Genomic DNA, 25,154 nt, shown 5'->3' with positions numbered 1-25,154 from the left:
CCAGGCTTTTCTCATGTGGTTAACTTTACACACTTGCAAACTTGACTTTGCCTGGTATAATCACCTGCTAGGACTTTCTCATACAGTTCACTTTATAAACTTGTAAACCTGACTTCTGTTATTATCCCTTTTGTCATATCTGGTGTCAGATCCCTTTTCAGTAATTTCACTGACCCTTATCTGACCTTGAAAGCGTTGCCGAAATGCCCCTGTGTCCAACTTCTATTTTCAGGAATCACTGGTCTTTTATGGCATTCTCTGGTAGTTTGGCGTTCAACGTGAAGTACCGCTCCGTCGTCCGTCTCTGCTTTACAGGCTCACTGGTTTTGCATAGCGGCTTCCACGTCCTTTGCGGCTCCCGCCCTGCTGCTGAGCTCTTTTCTGTGTTCGGGCGGCGCTGCTTCTCTGTTCCTGTTGCCGTCAGGAAGACTTCACTACTCTTACGTCCAGCCCCCTTCTCTCTGTACTGTATGGGCTTCCCTCGCAAGGGACGGGAGACTGAACCTTTTCCACCAGAAAAATCATCTTCCCCTTTAACTATGAATGCGCGCGGGGGCAGGACCCTGGGTGCATGCACTCCCAAGACTCTGCCCACTTCCACCACTCCCCAGTCCTCTTTTCTGCGTCGACGGGAACGGACCGCTTTCACCAGCGCTCCTGGGTTAGACCTCTGGCCTAGTAATTCCACGCGCTCTTCCCCTGAGAAGTATTCTTGTCTTCTTTTTTTTTCTTTTCAATTATCAGGTACTGCTTTGTCCTCTAGCACCACGCTCCTCCCATGCGCATGTCGACGACGGCGGGCTTCAGCAGGTGTCCAGCCTGCGAGGGTCCCTTCCCAACGTCCGAACCCCACACCCTCTGCTGCTTTGGTACAGACCACGGCTGGGACGACTGTACCGCATGAGACGCCTTGACTCTGCATGCCCTCAAGAACCGACTAGCCAGGTGGCGGTAGCGCTTCAGAAGATCGCCTCCAGAGGACCTCAGAGCGTGTATGAAGCAGAAGACGAGGGCCAAGGTAGGTACCCTGTTCTCCTCCGCACCCCGCAAGGGTGACACCTTTTCAAGGAAGCACCCAATCAGGAGGGACCCAACAGGTCCTAAAACCAGCAACAACACTGAGGCTCCTCCAGCTACCGGCCAACAGGCCAATGGGTCGCAAGATCCTACCGGTGCTACCGCTGAGGGGTCACACGGCTCTATTACTGGGTCACAACCCCGAGGGGCTACGCTCTAACACCGGGACCCATGTCTGAGGGGGCGCCTGCATGCAGCACTACCGGCACCACTGCCGAGGGCACTCCGCCTACCATGCCCCATCCTGAGGTGCAGGGTAGGCCTCAACCACCACCGATCAGCATACTGGTTGTTAGGAAAGATTGTATGCAGTACCCTTTGGGAACACAAAACAACCTTGACTACAGGTAATAGGAAACTCAACCTTTGGTAAAAGCTTGTACTACACAGTTTTAGAGTAGCGTGTTGAGCAACCAGGCTTATCTCAAGAGGGATCAATGTGAGCTGTAGGGGAGTTACACAGAGATTCACAGTGGCAAGTATTCAAATAAACTCTTATACACAAGGTTTCTTGAATAAATAATTATTAATTTATTTATCAATTAGAGTAAGCCGTCTTCAGAAGGGAGCAATAAAATAGTAACACTGAAATATGCTTAACAAAAAACACACTCTTAATCTTTCTAAATCAGCAAGTACCCTTTTGGGATGGCCCACAGACACAACCTATACCCTCCAATAGCTAGGGTGCTGGGTACATTAATATATCACTGTTGCATTTAGAGTCATTTAAGAGTAAGGCAAAGGAAACAGGCTATTTAGAACATACAAGAGACCACAAATTTTCTTAAGCAGGCAAATACTTTAAGATCCCCCAATAAGAGTCATTTAGTAGAACAGTCTAAGCCAAAGTCAATGGGCAAAAGTTTATATAAGCTGAAGCACTTCTTTGCAGGTAACTAAGAAAAGTCTTTGCACAATGTTTTAGACGTCTTTGAAGAAAAAGAAGAATCAATGTAAAGCGACAAGCCATTAGACTTGTGAGTAGTAGAAGATGCAAGCAACTCTACAGCAAGAGGTAATTTCTCTTAGACTTTTACAGTATGTCTGTATTGAAGAAAATGTGCAGCAAATGACTTCTGTTCCTGAGCAGCTCTGCAGATCTCACTGTTCCTGGGCCTCAGTCGTGGGGACAAGAGGGAGGACTTCCTTGGACTCCTGCACTGCAATGGGATGGTCACCGCTTGCAACCGGCAATCTTCAAACAAGTGGCTGTTCGGTGTTTCAGCTCCTCGCATCTACCGCAAATAGCAACACTGCGGTTCCTGGCTGTCGAGATGGGCTTTCCTTGCTTCTGGGGTCCCACACACTGCTTGGTCAGTGCTGTTTCGTGGGAGTCTGGAGGATCTTCCTGGATGTCTTGACCAGCTTAAAAGCAACGCACAAAATCTGGTGTTCGTCTCCTTGGTATTTCGGTTTTCAGCAATAACTCTGTGGAAAGTCAACCAGCTCAGAGAGAATATCTAGGTGGCTTACTTTGGAGTTGATTCGTCCCGCCACCTCAAGGGGGGGAAGTCCTCCTTGCAGGGGCTTCTCGGTCGATAGGAATTTGGAGTTTCAGCACTGCAGCAGGGCTTCACCGGGCAAACCAACGGTCCAGGAGTTGCAGCAGGCGTCCTCTTCAAGTTCTTCTTCGGTTCCTTCGTCCAGTGGTCGACTCTGCCTTCCAAGCCAAAAGCCTTGCCTTTTTTTCAGGTCTCTCCCATTCATTCTAGCCTAGCTGTCAGTCACCCAGCAGGATGGCTGTCCTTGCCGGACAGTCAGCCGGCTAATCACTAGAGTGCATTTGGGTCTCCTAGCAGACTAAGCACAGGGAGTTTTGGGCATCTCCCTCACTTCCTGCCCACCCCAAACACCCTGGAGCCAGAGGTGGGCTTCACTCGTGAATCCCGCCAAAGGCAAAGCGAACAAAGGGACCAAACCTGGTTTGGTGCGCAGAGTAAATCTCAAGAAGGACCTTTCCACAAAGAAATGGCAAAAAAAGAAGACTGGGGCCATTTTGACAAAAATGGCACCCTTCGGTACTTTACTGCAGCTGCGAACGCAGCCCACGGTAAATGCACACAACGGTAGTTAAAAGTGAACCACTGCCACCAGCCATTTAGTGAGGAAAGGGTAGCATTAAAAATGTTACATGAGAAGCTAGACAAAGGGGATACTAGGTAACCCCTTCAGCACCCTATTGTAAGATAGTGTGGGCTGGGTCTAGAAATTTACAAATGTAAGTAAAGTCAATTTCACTGAGGGTGCTGTGTGACACAATGTAAAAGATGATGCCCGTGGAGTTTGTCAAGCTCCATAACCAAAAGAAACACAAAGTTCAGAAATCATATTAAAATACATGAGAGAGTGGGGAAAAAGCGTCTCACTCTCTCCAGGTTAAGTTGCTGGGGGTCTCTAAGGTGGAGGTGGAGGGAATTAGCACATTTCTGAGAATTCTCCCCAACACTGGTGGAAGCCGGTCCCAGCTCAGCAAGTTCCACGATGCAGGCACGTGGCACGGAGCAAAATAAAATGGCTGCCGGGCAAGACTAAATGGTGGCTCACCTGACGCCTTTTCCCTTCGGAGACCAGGCAGGGGAAAGAGCTTCCAGGTGGGATTGGTCAATGCCTGTCACTTGGTCCATATCCTATCCATCCACTTCTCAGGGCAGGTATACTTTGCCCTATACAGCGAGACAGGGCACGCACACAACACAGGAGCCTCAGGGCCCGACACCTATGCCTGTACCATCAGGCACTCCACCGGCTTGTGAAGACATGTTTTTAGAGAAGTTCCTTGCACTCATGAGATCACCTCAGATGGATACCATCCTCAAGGACGTGATTAGGGACATGCTCCCTCCTGTACAGCCGCAAGTACTGAGGCCACACTGCCCCTGGGTCCAGCTCAGCCCCCGGCTCCCATGCCGGCACCAGTCACAGCAGCCCCGGCTATCCCACCTCAGCAGCCGCCGGCACTGATACTCAGCATGCCACAGTTGCCTGCGCCCAGCACACCTCTGACTCCCCCGGATCCGCAGGACACAACAGTGGACACAGACGAGGAGGAGGACTTGGCATCGTCAGCCAAAGCTTTTCACGAATGGCTAGCCGGCCTGGCTGAGTACCTTGGAATTCCGCTGCTACAGGTGGAGTAACCGAAGGCCGGGGTACTGGCTGAAGTTCTCACGCTATGCCCTACTGCTAGGACGGGAATCCCACTTCAGAAAGACGTAGTAGCGCATACCAAAAAAGGTGGCTCAAGCCACACTCTACCCAGACTACCAATAGGCGTTTCAACGCTAAATAACTTGGTGATAGCAGCAGCATCACTATACTCCAAGCCACAATCTTCTTCAGCGACTTCGGCCTCGGCACTCCTGGGCAAGGAGGAAAAGATATTGGAGGTGTTCACAAGAAAATGTATTCCAGTGCCACTCTCCACCTGCGCCAGGCCAACGCAGATGTCATGTTGGCGGCTGTCAACCAGAAGCTGTGCCATGAGATCGCCGGTTTCCTCGCTGAGCTCCCTACTCAAAGCCAGGCCTGCTTCAAGGCTGAGCTGGCTGAGGCTAAAATCGTGGCACAAGTCATAATGGAGTCCACGATGGAACACATTGACACTTCAGGTCAGGCCATTCGCATTGCGACCGACATGAGAAGGACGGCTACAAAATTCAATCCAGATGTGCAGGAACGCTTACTAGACCTGTCTTTTGAAGGGGGGGGGCCTGTTTCATTCGACAACGGGCAAGGAACTCAATAAGAAAAAGAATAGCTTGCAGATAGTGAAATCTTTATCGATCCTCACCAAGTCCGCTCCTAAGACCTACAGCCAAACGCACCAGCGCTCGGGCAAGGGTCGGTCCTTCTGAGGCTTCAGAGGATTTCAGGATCGACTGTCCAGGCAACTGGACAGATCCTCTAGCCAGCACAGGCGCAAACAGCACAAGGCAGCTAGCAAAGGGTTTTTCCACTCCCTCTCCTCAGCCCCAGTCAGAGGGGAAGAAATGATGACGGGCCCATCCGGGTCAATGAGTCTCTGGTGGGGTTTGGGGGGCATGCTTGCCCTTCACACACACACACCACTGGCAGACAAGATTCACTGATCCATGGATCCTCTCTGTAGTATCCATGGGCTTCCGGCTCCCCATTCCTCCTTAGCCTCCTTCCTCCCCTCCGCTCCCTCAGATTGGTACAGCAACTCTGTTGGTGGAAATACGCTTGGTGGTAGCAAGCCTGGCCGTAGAGGAAGTCCCAGCCTCTCAGCGGGGCATGGGCTTCTAGTCATGAATTTTCACCATACACAGAAAGAACCAGGCTGACCTGATAGTTGTGTTAGACCTTTCCACCTTGAACCTTTCCCTTCTCCTCCAAAAGTTCAAGATGGTTACCCCAGCCTTCATAGTGGAGACATTGTGTGCGGGAGACTGGATGTGCCCCCTGGATCTGAAGGATGCCTACCTACATGTCTCGATTTGGGAACCTCATTGGTCCTTCCTGAGGTTCAGGATCATGGGTTTTCACTTTCAATACAGGGTCCTACCCTTTGGACTCAATTCGGCCTCCAGGGTCTTTACAAGGCTAATGAACGCAGTGGCAGCCCTACCCAGGGCACAAGGCCATCATATTTACCCATATCTAGACGACTGGCTAGTCAGAGTGAGATCTCCAGAGGCCGTTCGGCTCCCGCTCTCATGGATACACTATATGACCTGGTATTTTCTATCAATCTCAAAAAGTCACAGTTCGTGCCCACGCAGACCCTGACCTGGGACTTATCTGGGACACAAGCTTCGAGAGGATCTTCCCCTCCGAGGACAAGATCACAGCCATCAAGAGGGCCACTGCGCGTTTTCTCAGCAGATCAGTGACCTTGGCGTGGTGGTACCAACAACTGTTGGGTGTTATGGCCACATGTCTTCTTGCAGTGCCACATACCAGGCTCAAAATGAGACGGCTGCAGCTACGTTTCTCAACCTCCTGGGACCAGGAGAAGGGTTCGCAGGCGGAGCATGTCAGCATACCACAACAGCTCCACAAGGCTCTGATCTGGTGGGGTACGGACAACAACTTGCGGATAGGAAGGCCCTTCCGGCAACCAACACCTCAGGTCACCATTACCACAGACTCATCCCTAGAGGGATGGTGAGCTACCCTGGACAGTCACAGCGTCCATGGAGTATGGTCCCGGCAGGAGCAGCTGGTGCACATCAACTGGCTCGAGATGATGGCTATCTGGCTTGCTCTCAAAGCCTTTCTACCTATTATCACCGGCAGGGTGATTCTCATTCAAACAGAAAGCTCCATCTGCATGTATTGTATCAGCAAGGAGGTGAACAACATACACCCGTCAGTAGTCCGCCGCCCAGTGGAGTACAACCTAGAGGCGGACAGGCTCAGCAGGCTGGGCACAGACAACTACGAATGGCAGTTAACGAGCAGGTCCTTCAGGGGATCTTCAACAGGTGGAGTCATCCGCAGGTGGACCTCTTCGCCTCCAGTGCCAACAGGAGGTGCCCCCAGTTTGCCTCCTGGCAGGGGCAGGGCAGGGCATGGCTTTGCTGGGCGATGCAATGCTGATCCAGTGGAACAACATGACCGCTTACGCTCCCCCCACCCCCCCCCCCCCCACTTCCCTGGTGTACAAGGTCATTCGCAGGATCCGGGAGTCGAGGGACCTTCTGATCATTCTGATAGCCCCATGGTGGCCAGCACGACCCTGGTTCTCAGAGCTGCTCAGCTTGTCGGACCAGGCCCCGTACACCACCTGCTTGGCCCAGCACACCTACTCACACCTTCTCTGTCAGCCGGTGGGCACAGTCATCCACCCCTCCCCGCAGAAGTTGGCCATCGCAGCACAGTTCCTGAAAAGGTCTCCCTGACGCATCTGTGCCTGTCACAGGCTAACCTGGCCATTATACAGGGCGCTAGGAGTGACGCCACCAGGAGCCAGAACAAAAGCAAGTGGACCAGGTTGTGTCACTGGGCAGAGTCAAAGGAAATTGATCCTTTGACTTGCACGTTGGACGAAGTGCTCTCCTTCTCGGCACACCTTGCATACTCAGGCGTGTAAGTAGACACGTGCCACATTTATCTGGCAGTCATTGCAGCTTACAAGAACTCTTAGGAGGAGGTATTCTCATCCTTGAATCCGGTCGTTAAGAGGCACTTAGCGGGCCTAACTAGACTATATCCACCTCTCAAGAAACCACACCTCAATGTGGTCCTGGTCACCCTGGCCCACAAATCATTTGAGCCGATGGCGTCAGTGGACATCAGGCTAGTAACCATTAAGACGGCCCTCCTAGTGGGTCTTACCTCGGCATGCCAAATCAGTGAGATAGAGGCGCTAGTGGCTTCAGAGCCATATACTACATTTCATAAGGACAAGGTGGTACTCAGAACACACCCCGGATTCTTACCTTTTCACTTAAATGAGGAGATTGTGTTACTAACTTTCTTTGCAGACCCTAAGGATGACGCTCAGAGGGTACTGCACTATCTAGATGTCAGACGCGCTCTAAAATTCTACCTGGACAGAACCAAGAGCTCCCGCAAATCAGACGCCTTTTTCGTTACCTTTGGGGGGTCAAAACCAGGCTGTCAGACCTCCAAGCTTTCCATAGCAAGGTGGATGGTTATGGTCATCAAGGAGGCGTATGAGGGGCAGGACAAGCCATTACCAGCAAACGTGCATGCCCGCGCCATCAGAGCTAAGTCCACAGCTGTAGCTTTTCAAAGACTCGTTTTGTGGCAGGTCATCAGCAAGGCAGCCACGTGGGCTACACCCTCGGCCTTCTGCAAGCACTACTGCTTGGATACCAGCGCCAGTTCGGATGCAGCATTTCGTCAGGCAGTGTTAAAAAACTTGTTTTCTTAAGAGTGTCAACTCTCCACCCTGGGGCTAAATTCAGTTATAATCGCCCATACAGTATGGCAGAAAGGGGAAGGGTGTAGGAGTAATTATAAGTTACTCACCATAGTGACTAATGTACTATACATCCCACTGTCCTCCCCCCTCCTCCCCTAACAGATCTGTTGTCATTAGGCAATGTTAATATTGTTGACGCGTCAAAGGGTACTGAGGAGAGGTGCCGGTGGGCGGAGTCGGGAGCGCATGCTCCCAGGGCCGCACCCCCGCACGAATCTAAATTTAAAGGGGAAGATGATTTTACAGGTGAAAAAGGTTCCGTCTCCCGTCCCTAGCGAGGGATGCCCATACAGTATGGAGGAAAGGGGACTATAGGAGTACTTTAGTCACTAAGGTGAGTAACTTATAATTTCTCTTCCTGTTACGGTCCCAGCACGGTGGACACGCTCCAGCAGTCCTTCTCCTTCTGGCGTCTTCTCGAGCCTTCAGGCTCCACGGTCTTCTTAGCGGCTTGGCAGTCCCTTGGCCAGCACCGGGCAAATAAAGCTTTCCCATACAGCGTCTCCTTCCTCCCTGCTGGTCAGGTCTTTTAAATGTCCCAGGACCTATCATATGCTTGCAACCACTAGAGATCGTCCTGGGCTTCTCAGCTTCACCATTCGCCCTCCTCGTCCCAGTGTTTCTATTTACATGGGAATGATAGGCCATCCTTGGCATTCTGTGCACAGATTATTGAAAGATGTCATCAGTAGTTGTTATGGGTGGTTTAAGGGGACTGTCACAGTATGCCATAAAGGCATGATCAATGGAGGGGATTATGTGTTTTCATCTGATTATTCTGTGTCTTCCCCCTCAGGGTCGCCTCCCGACATGTGGTTGTACGCCATATAGCCGCCCCCAGAGTTATGATCAGGTAGCGGCTGCTGTCCCCTGGCCATATGAGTAGAGGCTACCTCTGAGAAAATAGTGATGACATCATCAGATTGATCACAGAGCTGAGCTCTACCAATCTTTCAACCTTCCTTCCTAACTGACACCACATCTTAACGCACAAACCTAACACCAAAAGAATATATCGAAAAACCAGAACAAGCGCCAATGCCACCTTAAGACACCTTTGTCTGCTCACTAATCCCTTGAAACAGCACATGAACTCAAAACAGATGCACCAACATAGCCCAGTCACTCTCCTTAAGACTGCACTGTTCCAAACACCACAGATAGAAAAACGACTTACAAGGGACACACGTTGGCCACTGCTGCCAGGGCCTGGTTCATTCAGATCTGCACACATCAACATTGCTGTAAATCAATCTTTCACTGCTCCCTCTCTAACCTAACCTGTTTCCTACAAAACCATTTTCATTTGAATATTCCGGAGCACAATGACACCATAAATATGTTGGAAGTTGTGCTGCATAAGAGCCAATATCATAGCTTAACAAATCCCTCTCCCTTTACTTTGTATCAAGCTGCATCTTAAAGCCGTTGCACTTATAGGTGTGTGTCACTGAGTCTTTCTTTCTTTTGGATCCAGGTGTGACTGCAGCAGCCCTTATATCCGCCCTATTGGCTACTGTGAGGAGACTGGAACTACACTTACGGTACCTCCAGGTAATTGTTCTTCGCTGTATCTCACGTGGACAGCAATGAACTGAATTTCAAGAATGCACCTTTAATATGGTTAAACTGCAAAGACGTGTGCTTGTTTGCTCGGCAGAATCATGCAGGTCTTTGGAATGGCATGCCTTCCTATATGATTCTCAAACTGTCTGTTAAATGTCATTCATTAAGTGTCTTAATAGTGTCTATTAAAAAAGATATGACAATATCAGCAATTGTCCTTCGGTTGCTTCATTTTGGCTTAGGTGGCGCATGGCTGGTACATTAATTCCACTATTAATTTTGGGTCATTGTTGGGGCATTATAAATGTTAGGAAAAATATCTTTCTCTGGAACCCCATTCTTTTTGCTTTGTTTTTGGACCTGCCCAGACTTTTTGAAGGGAAGTAAAGCTGACCTTCATCTTCACTTCTCTTGCCTTTTGCTCATTTGTTGTGGGGAAACTGATCAGTCCTCCAGACTGTCAGCACTCAGAAAGGTTGTTTCTCTTTTGAATTCTTGTCTTTTTATATTGTATTTTTATATTGCAAACAGCACCTTACAGTGCAGTGCAATGGAGATACTTTGATACTTTTGTATCTCTCAAACCTTTTTCAATTGGGATTTTTGGTTACTTTTATATGTGCCTAAAGACAAACTGGTGGCACCACTTACATTTTTACTGTTTTTACTTTATTCTTTATGTGCACATTTGTGTTTACCGCGTATGGTTACTAAACTTAGCTAGTGCCCTAAAATGGTTGTGCCATGAGACATTTGCTTGCTGTTTGACAATATTTTAATTTGGCCTTCTCAGGTCAGGAATTCCATACACGGTCATGCACTTTCCCGGGAAAGCTGCTGCTTTCGCAGTCTAGTGAGCATTTCTGTGTGTATGACACAGGAAGGGGGTTGGCACAATCTAGTCCCAGTCCGCATCCCGGGTGCCAGAACATTGCTTCTGGGGCAGATGTGAAACCAGTAGTTGTCCCTGATTTGACAACTACTGGCTGTTTGAATTGTGCAGATTATTTCCATTTGCGGTGCAGAGAGACAGATGTACACTTAATTTATAGAGCCCAGCCACTCACCTCCGTCATAATGGAAGAACAACAAGAAAGCACTGTGCTTGACAGTGGTATGCTCTCAATACCATATCGAAGGTATGGGAGAGGTTATGCACTCAGACAACCATATCGAATGTAATATCAAACTGATGCGGTAGACAAGCGCCTGCAGACACCACTTGACATGGAAGAGCTAGAAGTAAAGTCTGGCAGATGTAAAGTGACTCCACTAAAGATCGAAGATACGTGGACCCACTAAACTCGATGTATGGATATCTAAAGAATGAAGATGTGATTGAAGTGGCGAAGTAAACATATATGCGAATATGAAGAAAAAACATATACACTAAGATAAGTGATAAGAGATGTAACAAATGTATATATACAGAAACGCAAGGTAGATGAGACGTATAGAAGCTTTCTAAAGTAGGAAATAGAACACGAGTAAATCAGCCATGCTAAGAAAATAGACGTCGGCATCGTGTAATAGTAAGCAAGAAGCCTCGAGAGGGGAAACCAAGGCTGTAATGCTGACAGGCACTGGAATACACTTTTTGTGCAAGAACAAAGGGTATTTGCTTGGCTCAGAAGCAAGAATTTCATAGCAAGAGCAACTACATGGCTCCAAAGTATTGTTCAATCAAAGAAGCATAAAGCACATGCAGAATGGAGCAACTAAGTCTCCAGAGGCCGAGGGAGTAATGGCAACAATATAATTGAATCAAATAGTACTAAAAGGAAGGGCAAAATGGACAAAATCATGGACTCCTCATGCGTGATTCAGGACTGGAAAACAAGGATTATACATAAAGTTCCAGACAAAGATAGCAATTTACCTTCACTTCCTTTAAAGTTCTAAGGAAGAGAAAAGTCAGCAAGGTCAACTACAAAGAAGGAGCCTTGGCTTAGGGTCTAACTGATGAGAGATTGTCCGCTAATTAGCTAAGAAAGGCAGTTTTCTGACATTCCCTCGCACCTGGGTTTTGTTTCTTACGTGCTGCTAACTAGCTGAATGTTCAAGGTTGAAAAGAGAATACCAATCAATCATGAGTGTCTATGTAATGTGGACCATACATTGTGGCATGGCTCTATCTGCAGCTGGTATTACATTATTATCTGTATTTTGTACATAGTTGGAGGTGGTTCAAGGCGTTTCTACCGGATAAGAGGCATACAATGATGATACTAACATTCACACAGACTATATGTATACATTTCCCTTAACCAATCCCTCCACCTGGTAGGTTTTTACTGTTAGCCACGTAGTATGACATCATAGCTGGCGTATGTCGAGGTATAAAACCTTTTGTGTAACTGAAATGCATTGAGAACGTGCCAGCTACAATCTGTTTCTTCACTAGGTTTCCCTACTTTATTGAACTGATAATAAACATAGTTTTTTGTCATATTCTTTGAGTCTGTCCGATTATTTGGGCCTGAGATCATTTATTGTGGTAATCCCATTCAGCACTTGGATTGCTCCAGGTGCTATTGCACAGGGGGCTTGGACTTGCTTTCAGTTCCAGTTTTGGATAAGAAGAGGGCTTCTATAGCCATTCTTCAGATCTACATTGGAACCAAGAATTCTTGGAAGAAGACCAGCCAGTTGCTGGCCTGACAAAAACTTTTGCAGTGGACCAAAATCCTCTCCAGTGATTGGCCCGGTGAAGCCCTGCTCCTCTGCCTGACCTCAGAAGACCCTCCCCAGTGCTTCGACCCTTGGACTGGTGGGACCAACTAGTCTCAAAGTCTTCACAAGGTTTCATGCCCCAAGAGCCTTCGGATTTGTCCCTGGACTGCCTGGTGGACAGACCAGCACCCTCATGGGCTACCATGCCAGAACCGTCACAGTTACGTATCGAAGTCTGAAGAACTTTGGTGGTTGCCAGCTTGTGCCACAAGCAACCCTCTCCCCAAATTTCAGCCTCTGAGCATCAAATGAACCTGTCCTGGAGTTGCGTCTTTGACCGCAACTGGACGAATACTTGTATTTGCTTGAAAACAGTGATCATTGCTGGAACTAGCCCTTCTCCATACCTTGAAATGTCTTGAAGAGGTCTGCATCGTGAAAGTCTGCGTTTCTTAATTGACTGTGCTTGCATCTTGCAGTTACACCCGACCAGAAGAGCACTCAAACCTGCAACCCCTGGGCACCTCTCACCTGAACAAAGGATGTACAGAGGTAAGTAAGCATACCTGTGCGCCCCCATCCTCCATAGGATAACATTGGGTCCAAAGCCCCTTATCTCCTATCTCTCTCTTACCTTTGGTCATAGAACCTGGGTTAAGTACCCTGCCCGTGGATTAGCCTTGGGTCTGGAAAAGAGAGAACATACCTGCCTTCTCACAAATTGTTATTGAACTTTGAAATAGTTTGGAACAGTTTTAAATCACCACCATAAGCCCATTGCATCCCTGTAGAGAACCTTCTCTGGGGTCCTGTGACCTCTGGGCACTAGGGTCCATGCATCATACGGCTGGACTTCTTAAATAAAGGGAATTGTACTTGTGACTGGTTTTAATCATGTTACCTACATCTGAGAACTTGGCTGTTTCACCTGGTTATTTAGTAATGTATTGTAAGTTAACCTACTGGTGAATGTATATATTTGTCATATGGTTTTGTGTGATATTACTACCTGTTAGTTGAATTTTTTGGTGTGTTTTTTAATGCCTAAATAAAACACTATAGTTTTAAAACTGACTGTCTGTGCTATTCTGTGTGGACTCATTAGGTTGTGTGGACTCATTGGGTCCCGTGACCAAACTCACACTCTCCTGAGAATAGACCTTGACTGCTCTCCACACTACCTTTTTTTTTTTTTATAACAATTGTTATTGTTTTTGTTAACACCACACCAAACATTGAGGACATTTGCATATGAATTTTGCTTCATTATATTCACTCGTTGTGCATCGCCGTCCTGCCCCCTCCCACCCCCTTAACTCTCGAGCCCCTGCTTCAATGCCACTGGCTTGCATATCTCTGTGCTTGACTTCCTCAATAGTCCCCCTCATGTCATCCTCACTAGGATCCGCCCAGGGGATCCCACCATTGTGGCCACCAGTTGCCTCCACGCTATCAGGGGTCCCGCTTCTTCCTCCCCATCTCTACTGATTGCTTCATACCAAGCTGCCGTTTCTGCATCAGCCCACTTCAGGACATCAGCCCACCACATCCCTATTCTGGGCCGTTGGGCAGCCTTCCAGCCCATTGCGATTCTCCGTTTGGCCAGGATGTAGGCCAGATCTTTCATTTTACTAATGTGCTTCAGGTTGTGTGGTCTGGCAAAACCCCCAGCATGCATGCCCAAACTGACTCCACCTCCAGTGCGATCCCCTTTTCAGCTAGGCGTAGCTTAACCTCTGTCCAGAATCTACACACCTCCGGGCAAGCCCAAAACATGTTTATCAAACCAGCTTCCACCTCCCTGCACCGTGGGCATTTTTGTGTTGCCGATCTTCCACAACTGACAATCCTACTAGGGGTCATATATGCCCTATGAGTGACGCATAACTGGATCTGCTGTAATCTTGCGCTACGGGACACCTTCTTGTGATACCTTTGAACTCTATCCCATTTTCCATCCAGCATAGGTTCTCCCACCTCCTCCTCCCAGTCGCGCCTCAGTTGGAGCACCTCCTTACCCACCCTAGTCATCAATAATTCGTATATGCAGGATATTTTGTGCCCACCCTCCGATATGTCATACATCGTCTCAATGACCATATCCGGTTGCTCCGCTAGCACTTCTGCAGGCCACCTTTCCCACACCTGTTTGATGATTCTTGTATAGGTAATACATTGGCCTTTGTGCACCCCGGTATCTTCCATTAGCCTCTTGAAGTCTAGTGCCTCCCCCTCTTGCCATACATCACTGAGGGTCGCAAGGCCCATCGGTTCCCAGTATCTGCGGATCCATATTGTTATTTGCAAATCCTCCCGCAGAGCGCCACTAACGGCACCTGCAGGGAGCATGGGGTCGTGTTTCCCACCACCTGCCACGCTTTGTTCCATATTTCCCAGCCCAGTTTCAACAGTCTTGCCCTTCCTTGCAACCATACCACCTCTCTCAAAAAAAAGGGGGCGGTGTCCTTGTACAAAAGCCTGGTTTCAGCTGTCTCCACTTCGGACAACCATCTGGCCACGTACTGGAGCTGCCCCACCAGGTAGTATAGCTCGATATTCGGTAGGTTTATACCCCCTGTCGCACGGGTTTTGTAGCTTCCATAGGGCCACCCTATTCCTGGAGTTGTGCCAAATAAAGCCCCTGCATTAGCAGTGGAGTTTCTAAAAAAGAAAAAAACGTTTGTGGAGCATGTATGGAATGTTCGTAAAAAAGTGCAGCAGTCTCGGCAGGACCACCATCTTGATCAGCGCCGCCCTACCCATCATGGCCAGGGGTAGCCTGGAAAAAAACCCCATGCTATTTTTAATGCGTACCACTGCCATCTCCGTATTGTGCTTGTGTTCGTCCTCAGCCGTGTGGTATATGTCGATACCCAAGTATCGAAATGTCCTAGTCTGCCCGGGTATCGGCAGGACCAGTAGGTGCCTCTTCGGGGCCCTCCTGTATCTCCATAAAGGGAACATGCTTGATTTCTTTGGGTTTACCGCTATGCCCGAGAGGGTGGCATAGTGTTCCATCACCTCCAGGACATATTGTAAGTTTTCTTCTGGGAAGCACAGGTATAGCAGGATGTCATCCGCGTACAGTGATGTAAGGTGCGTTCCTCCCTTCGTAGGGATTCCAATCTCCCCGTACTGTTGTCTGAGGCAGATTGCCAGTAGCTCTAGAGCGAGAATGTACCACATGGGCGACCAGGGGCAGCCCTGTCTTGTGCCCCTACTAAGTTGCCATTTGTCCGAGATTATTGCGCCGGTTTTAACCCTGGCGATTGGGGAGCTGTATATCATTTTGACCCACCTCAGGTACCCCGGCCCCATTCCATATTCCTTCAGCGCCGCTAGCAACCACGGCCACCTCACAGTCGAAGGCCTTAATGGCATCCAATGAGACTATCGCCATTTTGCCTGGGTCCCCCTCTGTCTGCTCAATTATGTGGCGGAGTCACCTGTTATTGTCCGTTATATTCCTGCCTGGAACATACCCTGTTTGATTGGGGTGTACCAGTTTGCCAATAACACGTTTGAGCCTATTTGCCAGCGTGGCTGTAAGGATTCTACTGTCTTGGTTGAGCATTGACAGGGGTCGGTATGATCCACAGTCCGTGCTTGGCATGCCCGGTTTTAAGAGCGGAATTATCACCGCCTCCCTCAGAGACTCCGGCAGCCTCCCTCGTTCAAACGCCTTGTTTAGCATGGCGATCAGCAGTGGGAGTACCTCCTGCTTGTACGTCTTGTAAAATTCACTTGGGAGCCCATCCGACCCCGGAGCCTTACACGTGGGTAGGTGCTGAATCACTGTCTCTAGTTCATCTAATGTGATTGGAGCGTCCAGGTCCTCCCGCTCCTGGTCGTTTAGCTTAGGCAATCCTATGTCTTCCAGTGTCTCCTGCCCCATCTCCTCCCCCATATCGTCATATAGGCGTCTGTAGAATCTGAGAAACCCCTCATTGACTCCCTCTTGGGTATCCCAGGTCTGACCTTCTTCACCCTTTAACTCCCTGACCACTGGACGTGGTGTTTCGTTTTTGTATAGCCATGCCAGCAGCCTTCCCGGTTTATCTCCCCCCGCATGTTGCCTCTTGATATATTTTTTATAGTTTAACTCAGTCTGTCCCAGTGCTCCCTGCTAGTTTGCTGCAATAGGTTTGCCCGTGCGGTATCCTCGTGTGAGGTGCTCCCCTTCTGTATTATTTCTTCCAGCTCTTTCTCTGTCTCCTGTAACTCTCGCTCTATGCCCCCTTGGAGCCCTCTAGACTTGGATATGGCTGCGTCCCGTACTACCACTTTGAAAGCCTCCCATAAGGTTCCCTCCGACTGCCCACTCCCTGTATTAATGTCAAAATACTCAATAATTGCCTCCCTTAAGTCCTCACGGCATCCCGAGTCCTACAGGGCTTCGGCCTTAAGTTTCCATGCCGGGATTCTCGCCCTAGGCAGCTGATGCCTCCACTCCAAGACCAGAGGGGAGTGGTCCAAAAGTACTCTGGCCTTGTATTCCGAGCCTATCATTTCCCCGGCTATCTCCGAGGCCACAAACATGTAATCCAGTCTCGTGTATAGGTTGTGGGGGGCCGCATAATGTGAGTACTGCCTGTCTCCCGGGTGCAGCTGTCTCCAAACATCATCTAGTCCAAAGTCCTGCAGTAGGGCCTGTAATGCCCTTGCATCTGGGGTAGGTCTGTCTAGTTTGTCTGACCTATCCAATTTTGGGTGTAATGTGCAATTAAAATCCCCTCCCCAAATGATAGCGCCGCCCACTAGGGGGCTAATTTTGCCATATAGGGCCCTGAAATAGGCCACTGTGTCTTGGATGGGCACGCATGAGTTTATAATGCTCACATCCCTATTTTCCAGCATCCCCTGCACCACTAACATTCTTCCATCTGGGTCTGTCGTAGACTGAAGCAGCTGAAATGGTACATGTGGTACCACCCATGTGACCACCCCCCTTGCGTAAGCTGAGTATGTGGCTCCAGTGGTGGACCCCCTCCACTTTCTCCTGACCAACTCCAGTTTATCCCTAGTAAGGTGGGTCTCCTGTAGTAATGCTATGTCCACTTTCAGCCTTCTCAGGTACATCATCACTTTATTCCTTATAAATTAACTATTGAGGCCTCTAACATTCCAGGTTACAATTCTGAGGCTACCCAAAGCCATGTGTGGTTTGTCCCTCCTCCCCTCTTCCCGGGTTTCCCTCCCCCCACCTCCCTTGCTCAACTATAAACCACTGCACACAACCCCTTCCCTCCCTCCTCCCTGCCCCCCCCCCCAACTGGTGCCCAGCTCCATCCCTGAATCTCAGGCTCCCCCGCGTTTGGTCCTGCCTCAGAATGCCGAGATCAAGAACCCGGCAGGGTGTCACCGATATATTGGTGACCTTACTAGTCTATACGTGGGGGTGTGAGGGCCAGTTCCATAGGGCTCCCACATCGTTCACTAAGTTGCCATGCTCAAGGATCCTACATGTATAGCTCTGGTCGCTCTACTCCGACAGGCAGTGTCCTGCCCTATATTCTGGTCCCAATGTCTGAGACTGCGAAACCCTAGGTGCCACGGTCTCCATGCTACTTATCTGCACCGTCTTCCTTCTGGATGCCTGATTCTTGGGGACAGCTCTGCATGTCCAGCCATTATGTCGCGTCATCGGGGGTATCAAAAAACAATGTTCTATTTTTGTGGAACACCTTCAGTTTTGCGGGGTAAATTAGCATGTATTTGTAGCCTGCTTCTCACATTCTTCTCTTCACTGCCCCAAAGTTCATGCGTCAACGCTGTACCTGCAGAGTGTAGTCCGGATATGCCATTATGTTTGTCGACCCCCTTTGTATCGTTCCTCCCTTTCGGAAGTACTCAAGGATTGTTTCCCGGTCTCGGTAGTTCAGGATCTTGGCAATCACCGGCCTGGGGGGGTGGGGGGGGTGCCCCGGAGGTGGTTTCCTCGTCAGGGCCCTATGCGCCCTTTCCACCGCAAACCCCTGGGTCAGCATTCCCCCAGTTATCTCCTGCAGCAGCATTGATTCGACATACTCGGTGGGTTGGGTCCCTCAGCCCCCTCAGGCAATCCTACAATATGTATGTTGTTTCTCCGAGCACGTCCCTCTGCCTCCTCCGCTCTGCTTTCCAGGTTGCCCACATGTTGTTATAGGGCATGAAGCTCGGATTTATGGGATGCACATGCTCCCATGTTCGGGGCCACTTCTTTCTCCAAGTCACCTGTGCGTTCTGCCAAAGTTCTGACGTCTTGCCGGAGTAGATTCACCTCCTCCTGTACAGCCCCGACTTTGAGCTCCAGCGCCGCTTTCAGTTCCACCATGGCCATTTCCAATTTGGTTTCCCAAGCCACTTTCAGGTCTGCTATTGCTGCAAGGATCTCCCGATCTTTGCTCTTGGTGGCTATGCCCACAGTGGGGGTTCTCTCCTTGCTTCTGGCCCCCTCCGCCACCAGCGATGTTTTAGCATACTCATCGATCGTGGGTTGTTTACCCTTTGTTTTAGGCGGTTTATCGGCCATCCTGATGTTGTCTGGGCGTGCGAGTGCTAGCTGTGCGGTATGTAGTCTCTGGCTTGCACACACCCCGTTCCCGGCTGGCAGGGGGGGCCTAGGCGTGTTACGTTGGGGTTCCCTTGTGCTGCCCAGTCTGCGCCTGGGGTGGATTGTGTCCTCCAACGTGCTTGTGCGCTGGCGTGTCTCTTCTCCAAGTCTGTGTGCCCCACCTCTTACTACTCTAGGTCCATGACTGCTCCCCCCAGCGCTCGGGGCTCTTCTGAGTGTCCCTGCAGTCCCAGCACGCATCAACGGTGGGCTCCGCCAAGTCACAGGCGCATCCTACACACGTGGGCAGTGTTAGGCAGCTCTCTCCGCAAAGTGCGCCTCACTCCTCCTCTCCCCCGCCTCATGTAGGAGCCCGGGGGTGTTACCATTCGCCAACTCTTTTGTCCGCCGCACCCTGCCCGCCTTGGTGGGGGCACGTCCTTGCCAATCTGTGTCTTTCACTGTGTGGCCGCAGCCCAAATGCCACATACGGGGCCGCTCTGCATGCCCCCCAAGCGCACGTGTGTCCTGGGGCCCCAGGTCTTTGAGTCTGGGTATGCCTGCACCTCTCCGGCTGTGTGTGTGGCGCCGGGGCACCAATGTTTATTACTGTCAGGGGTCCGCGGGCCTGTGGCTACCATGGATGCACAATTGCGGCTTGCCTGACTGCATCCCCTTTATCATGGGCACCGCTCTCGCACAGGTATAAGTGGTGCAGCATGGCAATGTGTCCGCGGCCAGCCTCGGTAGGGCGGGCCGCCTTCGTGTGTAGTGGGTGGCTCCCAGGTCCGTGCCGCTCCAGGCCACTGCTCTCCTGGCGCCCTCTCCGGCCCCCCTGTGCTCCCCGGCGTTACACCGCTATGGGTGCCCTCCCACTGCTAAATTCGTTGTGGGTCCATCCGGCGGGGGTGCCTCCAGTCGCTCTGTCCTGCGCCCCGCGGGTGTCCCGACACCAGCCTGTGCTGGGGTTCCTGGATTCCCTTGAGGGTACGCCTCACCCCCGGGCCGCTTCACTGCTGGCCTCGTTGTTCTGCGTTGTTGCACGGTACAGTAGCGGGGGCCATGCTCACTTGGATCGGACCTCCCACCCGGCAGTACGGTCCCATGCAGCTCACACCGTGGGGCCACCGTGTTTCCCAATAGGCAAGCCCCGGGGGCAGTATAGTGGGGTTCACGTCCGCTTCGTGTCTGGTGCGGATCGTGCCTCTCCGTCCCTGATCCCGACACCATCTGTCTCATGCACACAGTGCGGGGGTGCCCATGCAATATGCCTCGCGGCCGGGCGAACTCTCCGCTGTCTCTAAGCTTCCTTCACATGGCCGGCTGGTCCCTTTGTTTAAGCCTCCCGTCCGCCATCTTGTGCCGTCGTTCCAGAATGTGCGACTTCGGCAAAGACCACATCTCCGGCTCCCCGCGTCCCACGTACTCCAAAGTTGCAGCGCACCCGAGTGCCATGTTCATGGGCTGGTACGAAATGTTCCAGAGCTTCAGTGCCGCTGTATATGCATTTTTGGCGAGGATCAGTAACAGGATCACTGGAGCTCCTCCAGAACACAGCTTCTCATATGGCTCTCTTAGCCACGCCCCCTCCACACTACCTTGATTGGGTTCTCCCTGTTCACCATAACAAGGGTGGCTTCTTAAAATCTGCCTACCAGGTTTGATTTTAGAAATCCGCCTTAAAAATGCCAGCATTATTTAGGTCATGGGTGCAATTCAGCACCAAATCCAATTTTGGCTCGTAGGTTGCATCTTAGGGACAGCGTTTGGTTTGGTTCACGGTCGGTGCTTTAGCTCCATCGTTGGTTTTAGCTCATTGGTGGCTCTTCATTGGCACTTCTTATTTGGATCATAATCCATACTTTGGTGTCACATTATTTCCTTTGGGGTGCTTCAGTAACAGGATTTCCTTTGGCTCATAGGTGGATCTTTAGTTTTAGCTCCACTGGGGCACTTTGAAGCCAAAAAATATGAAGCTAAGGATATTACATCTTTATGAAATGTGGCATGCAATATGGACAATGTACACTGAAAGGCACAGAAACTGGGTGTTAGGACAGTCTTTCTGAAGTCCAACTAAGGGTTTATCAAAATCATTCAACTGAGACGACTCCACTCTTAGTATAAGGTGGTACCAACGGAGTATATGGTAGCGTAGACAGAGCAGCAAAGCTTTTCTTAGGAGAAAGCGCTGTAGCAAGGTACAAAGAACTTGTAATATACCAATGGTTCAACAGAAACAATGACAACTAGAAGTCTTATGAAAAATAAAGGTTTATTATAAATCAAAGTTAGGCCAAGATAAATCTTGGTGGGTAAGTACTTGGTCATACGATCATAAACACAGTATAAAAACACAACACAATGCTTTAAAGTACACAGACCAAAGCATAAACCTTGTTCAGAAAACTAACAGTATTTCTAGGCAAGTCCGACCTTATCAAACACATTTAGTATAGGACACACCTATTCATGGGGGTTAAAACCATAAGTTACTTTCAATAGTACAAGGGTAGTAGACCCGAGCAGTTATGCAGTGGCACTCAGTTAAGAAATCACTTATTAACCCAACCTGCAAGTATACTTTTCTGAATAGTGGAACACTCATTCAAGGAACAGAAGAAAGCTATTACTACTTTCAGGATAACACAGAGTTATACTAGGAGAGTACGACCTTTTGGTTTAATATGCAATTACAGTTGCTTTGCAGCTCAGTGGAACACTAAGGTATGCAAGAAACCTTATCACTAATTTAGGATTGCACCAGGCAGACCAAGGTTAGCTACACCTACAGAATACATTTCTAATGTAATATACTATTACATTTGCTTTTCAGATCAGTGGAACACAGACTAAGGTAAGCAATATATTTCTAACAAATTTTAGGATGGCCCAAGGCAGATCAAGGTAAGTAAATTCAATGTACTTTTTAAAGGAGCTATCAGCAACTTAAAGGTAAGTATAACCCTAAGACTGTTTTAGCATCTGTATAAAACAGACCAGGGAAAGCAAAACACAATGTTACATTTTGTGAATGACTCCATGTTATTCAAGGTAGGTAAAACCCATGGCAGACTTAGTTTAGACGGGCCATAAAGCAGGCCAGGGGAAGCAAGACCCAGTTGGTGAATTTACACACTAATATTCTGGAAGAAATAGTTAAGTAAAGCCAACAGCATTACCTTTTGGAAGAGGCACAACCAATTCACAGGTGATTAAATCAAACTTAAAGATACTTTTCAGAATGGCACAACACACATTCAAGGTGAGTAAGAACGTTTGTGCTCTTACGTCCCTTCCCCTTTCCTCTATACTGTATGGGCGTCCCTCGCTAGGGACGGGAAGACAACCTTTTTCACCATAAAAAAACCTTCTTCCCCTTTAAATCTAGAGGACTGTGGGGGCGCAGCCCTGGGAGCATGGGCTCCCCTGACTCCGCCCACCGGCACCACTCTTCGGCCCTCTTTTTCGCGTCGATGGGAACTGACCGATTTCACCAGCGCTCCCGGTTTAGGCCTCCGGCCTTGTAATTCCACGCACTCTTCCCCGGAGTAGTGTTTTCTTTTTGTCTTCTTCTTCTCTTTATTCAGATACCTCTGTCCTGTGGCGACCACGCTCCTCTCCGGCACAGGTTGAGGTCAGCGGGCTCCAGCAGGTGTTCAGCCTGTGAGGGGCTCTTCCCTACGTCTGACCCCCACCCACGCTATCTGCCTCCTCTGCCTTGTCTCCGACCACAGATGGAAGTCAAGTACCGCGTGCGACACGCTTACACCACAATCTCTGAATATAGCCCGGGGGAGGGAGCTCTTCGGAAGTTTGCCTCCAAAGGACTCGAAGGAATTCATCAGGACAAGTCCAGGCCCAAGGTAGGGGCACTGATTTCATCCACATCTAGAGCAGGAAAGACCTTTCAGGTTCTTGTGCCAGTGCAGGTACTGAGGCTAGTACAGCTACCGGCGGCCAGGCCAAGGGGTCCCTAGAGCCTACTGCTAACTGCGCTCAATAGCCACTAGGCTCTATTACCGGGTCTACACCTGAGGGGCTACGTCCCTAGTGCCGGACAGAGGTCCGAGGTGGTGCCTGTATGCACCATGTACCCTACAAAAGCGACTCCTTCCCAAGGAGGCGTAGGAGCGGGAGGGACCTTTTAGGTCCGGGTACCAGTGCAGGTACCAAGGATGCCGCAGCTACCGGCTGTCAGGCCGAGGGATCGCCAGATCCTACCGGACACTGCGCTGAGGGGCCTCAAGGTTCTATTACCGGGTCTTTGCCCGAGGGGCTATGCCCTAGGACCGGACAGATGTCCGATGGGGCACCTGTACACACCACACGCTCCGCAAAGTTGTCTCCGTCCAGGAGGCACAAGCACAGGAGGGACCTTCCAGGTTCTTGTACTTGTGCAGGTACAGAAGCTGCTACTACAGCTACTGGCCGAGGGGGACACGAGACCCTACCAGTGACTGAGCGGAGGGGCTGCAACGTTCTATTACCGGGGCAAGTCCCGAAGGGCTACCTCCTAGTACCAGACAGATGTCTGAGGGGACGCCTATACGCAGCACTACCAGCGGCAGCGCTGAGGTCAATCAGCCTACCAGGCCCCGTCCTGAGGTGCAGGGGAGGCCTCATCCTCCACCACCAGGAGTCTTGGAAGAGGCGGGGCCCAACTCTACAAGTGCCCCGACATGCGGTGTGCCGCCTGACAAAATGGCCGCCGGGCCAGATAAAATGGCGGCTCGTCTGACACCATCCCCCTTTGGGGAACAGGTAGGGGAACAAGTTTCCAGGTGGGACTAGTCATCACTAAGTACGGGGCCCACGGCATACCCTTCCTCGTCACAGCGCCGATGCACCCCGCAGACAAAAGGCAGAGTGGGTTCAGGCCGCAGCGCCCTCAAGGCCCTGTGCCTCCAAGCGCTCCACCGCACTGTGAAGACAGGATTTATTGAAAAGCCATGACCCTCATGAGGTCTCCGCAGAGGTGTATCGTCCTCAGGGAGGTGATCAGGGACATACTCTCTCCAGTTCTGTCGCTAGCACCCACGCCACCCCGCCCTTGGTTCCAGCACCCCTGGCTCCTGTGCAGCCTCAGCTTCCCATGCCAGTACCCACAACACCGGCTTCCATGCCTCTTAACTGTCTTGGCAGCCCCACAGCCTCCTTTTCAGCAGCCGGCTCTCCTCCCTTTCTCTCCATAGATTGGGACAATAACTCTGTGGACGGACATTTGCTTGCACGAAGAGAGGCAGGCAGTGGAAGAAGTCCCAGCCTCTCAGTGTAGTCTGGGCTCCTTTTCACTGATTTTCGCCATACATTGGTTACCTCAGCGCGTATTGTGGAGACCTTGTGCATGGGAGACTGGGTGTGCTCCCTGGATCTGAAAGATGCTTACCTTCACATACCGATCTGCAGCCCCATCGGTACTTTCGTAAGGTCAGGGTCATGGGTTTCCATTTTATATGCAGGTTTCTACCCTTTGGCCTCAATTCAGCCCCCAGGGTCTGTACAGGTTGGATGAACGCGTGGCAGCCCTACTTGGGGCTCAGGGTCACCACGCCTATCCATGCCTAGACTGGCTCATCACGACAAGGTCTCCGGAGGCGGTCCCCCACACCTACTCCGCCCTTATGCTTCCACTACACGAGTTGGGATTTCCCATCAATCTGAAGAAGTCACAGCTGGAGCCCAGGCAGACTGTATTGTTCCTGGGCCTCATCTGGGATACAAGCTCAGAGAGAACTTTCTCCTCAAGGGACAAGATCACAGCCATCAGAGGCCCATAGGGCGTTTTTTCAGCAGAAAAGTGACCTCGGCATGGTGTTACCGACGCCTAAATTGTAGTTGCACTGCCTCCTGGAGTCAGGAGAAGAGTTCCCAAGTGGAACTGGTCAGCATTCTGCTGCATCTCCGTCACAACTTTGTCTGGCAGAGCATGGACAGCCACTTACGGATAGGCAGGCCCTTTCATCAGCCAGCTCCGCAGGTTACCATCACCACAGACTCATCCCTAGCAGGATGGGAAGCTACCTTGGACAGCCAGTGTCCACGGAGAGGGTTTTGTCGTTTCGGAAGACCATGCACTGCACACTGGCTCGAGGTCCTAGGGTATTGGGGTATTGCAGCTACGCAAGGTCACAGCACAACGTGGGATGGATGAAAATCCAGTTCTTCTTGAGTCCAGTGGATGTCACCCGGCTCTGGGTCATGGTGGTTCTTTTTTCAGGATCCTCGGGTCGATTGGAAGGAAGGGTAACAGGTAACAGCAGGCTCCAGTTACACAGCAGGCTCTCTGGTCACTGGAAATCGCTTCGGCCGTCGTTACTTCATCTTACTGTTCGGTTTGAGCTACAGTGGTCGACTTGTCAGCAGCTTCCAGGTTCAGGAACTACAGCA

General features: G+C 50.3%; 1 protein-coding gene across 5 annotated transcripts in view; it reads left to right on the top strand.

The window, feature by feature from the left end:
- Positions 1 to 25,154, top strand: part of L3MBTL3 (L3MBTL histone methyl-lysine binding protein 3) — a 1,294,236-nt gene that overhangs the window by 700,081 nt on the left and 569,001 nt on the right. For all 5 annotated transcript variants that reach the window (XM_069622999.1, XM_069623001.1, XM_069623000.1 and 2 more), the window contains one exon: positions 9,471 to 9,547. In XM_069622999.1, the coding sequence (XP_069479100.1) occupies positions 9,471 to 9,547 (77 nt within the window). The remainder of the gene's footprint in view (positions 1 to 9,470; positions 9,548 to 25,154) is intronic.

This window comes from Ambystoma mexicanum, chromosome 11 (assembly GCF_040938575.1).
Source record: "Ambystoma mexicanum isolate Mex_15411 chromosome 11, UKY_AmexF1_1, whole genome shotgun sequence".
NCBI lineage: Eukaryota > Metazoa > Chordata > Amphibia > Caudata > Ambystomatidae > Ambystoma > Ambystoma mexicanum.
Note: the sequence above shows the minus strand (reverse complement) of the source record. Positions and strands in the feature narration are given on the sequence as shown.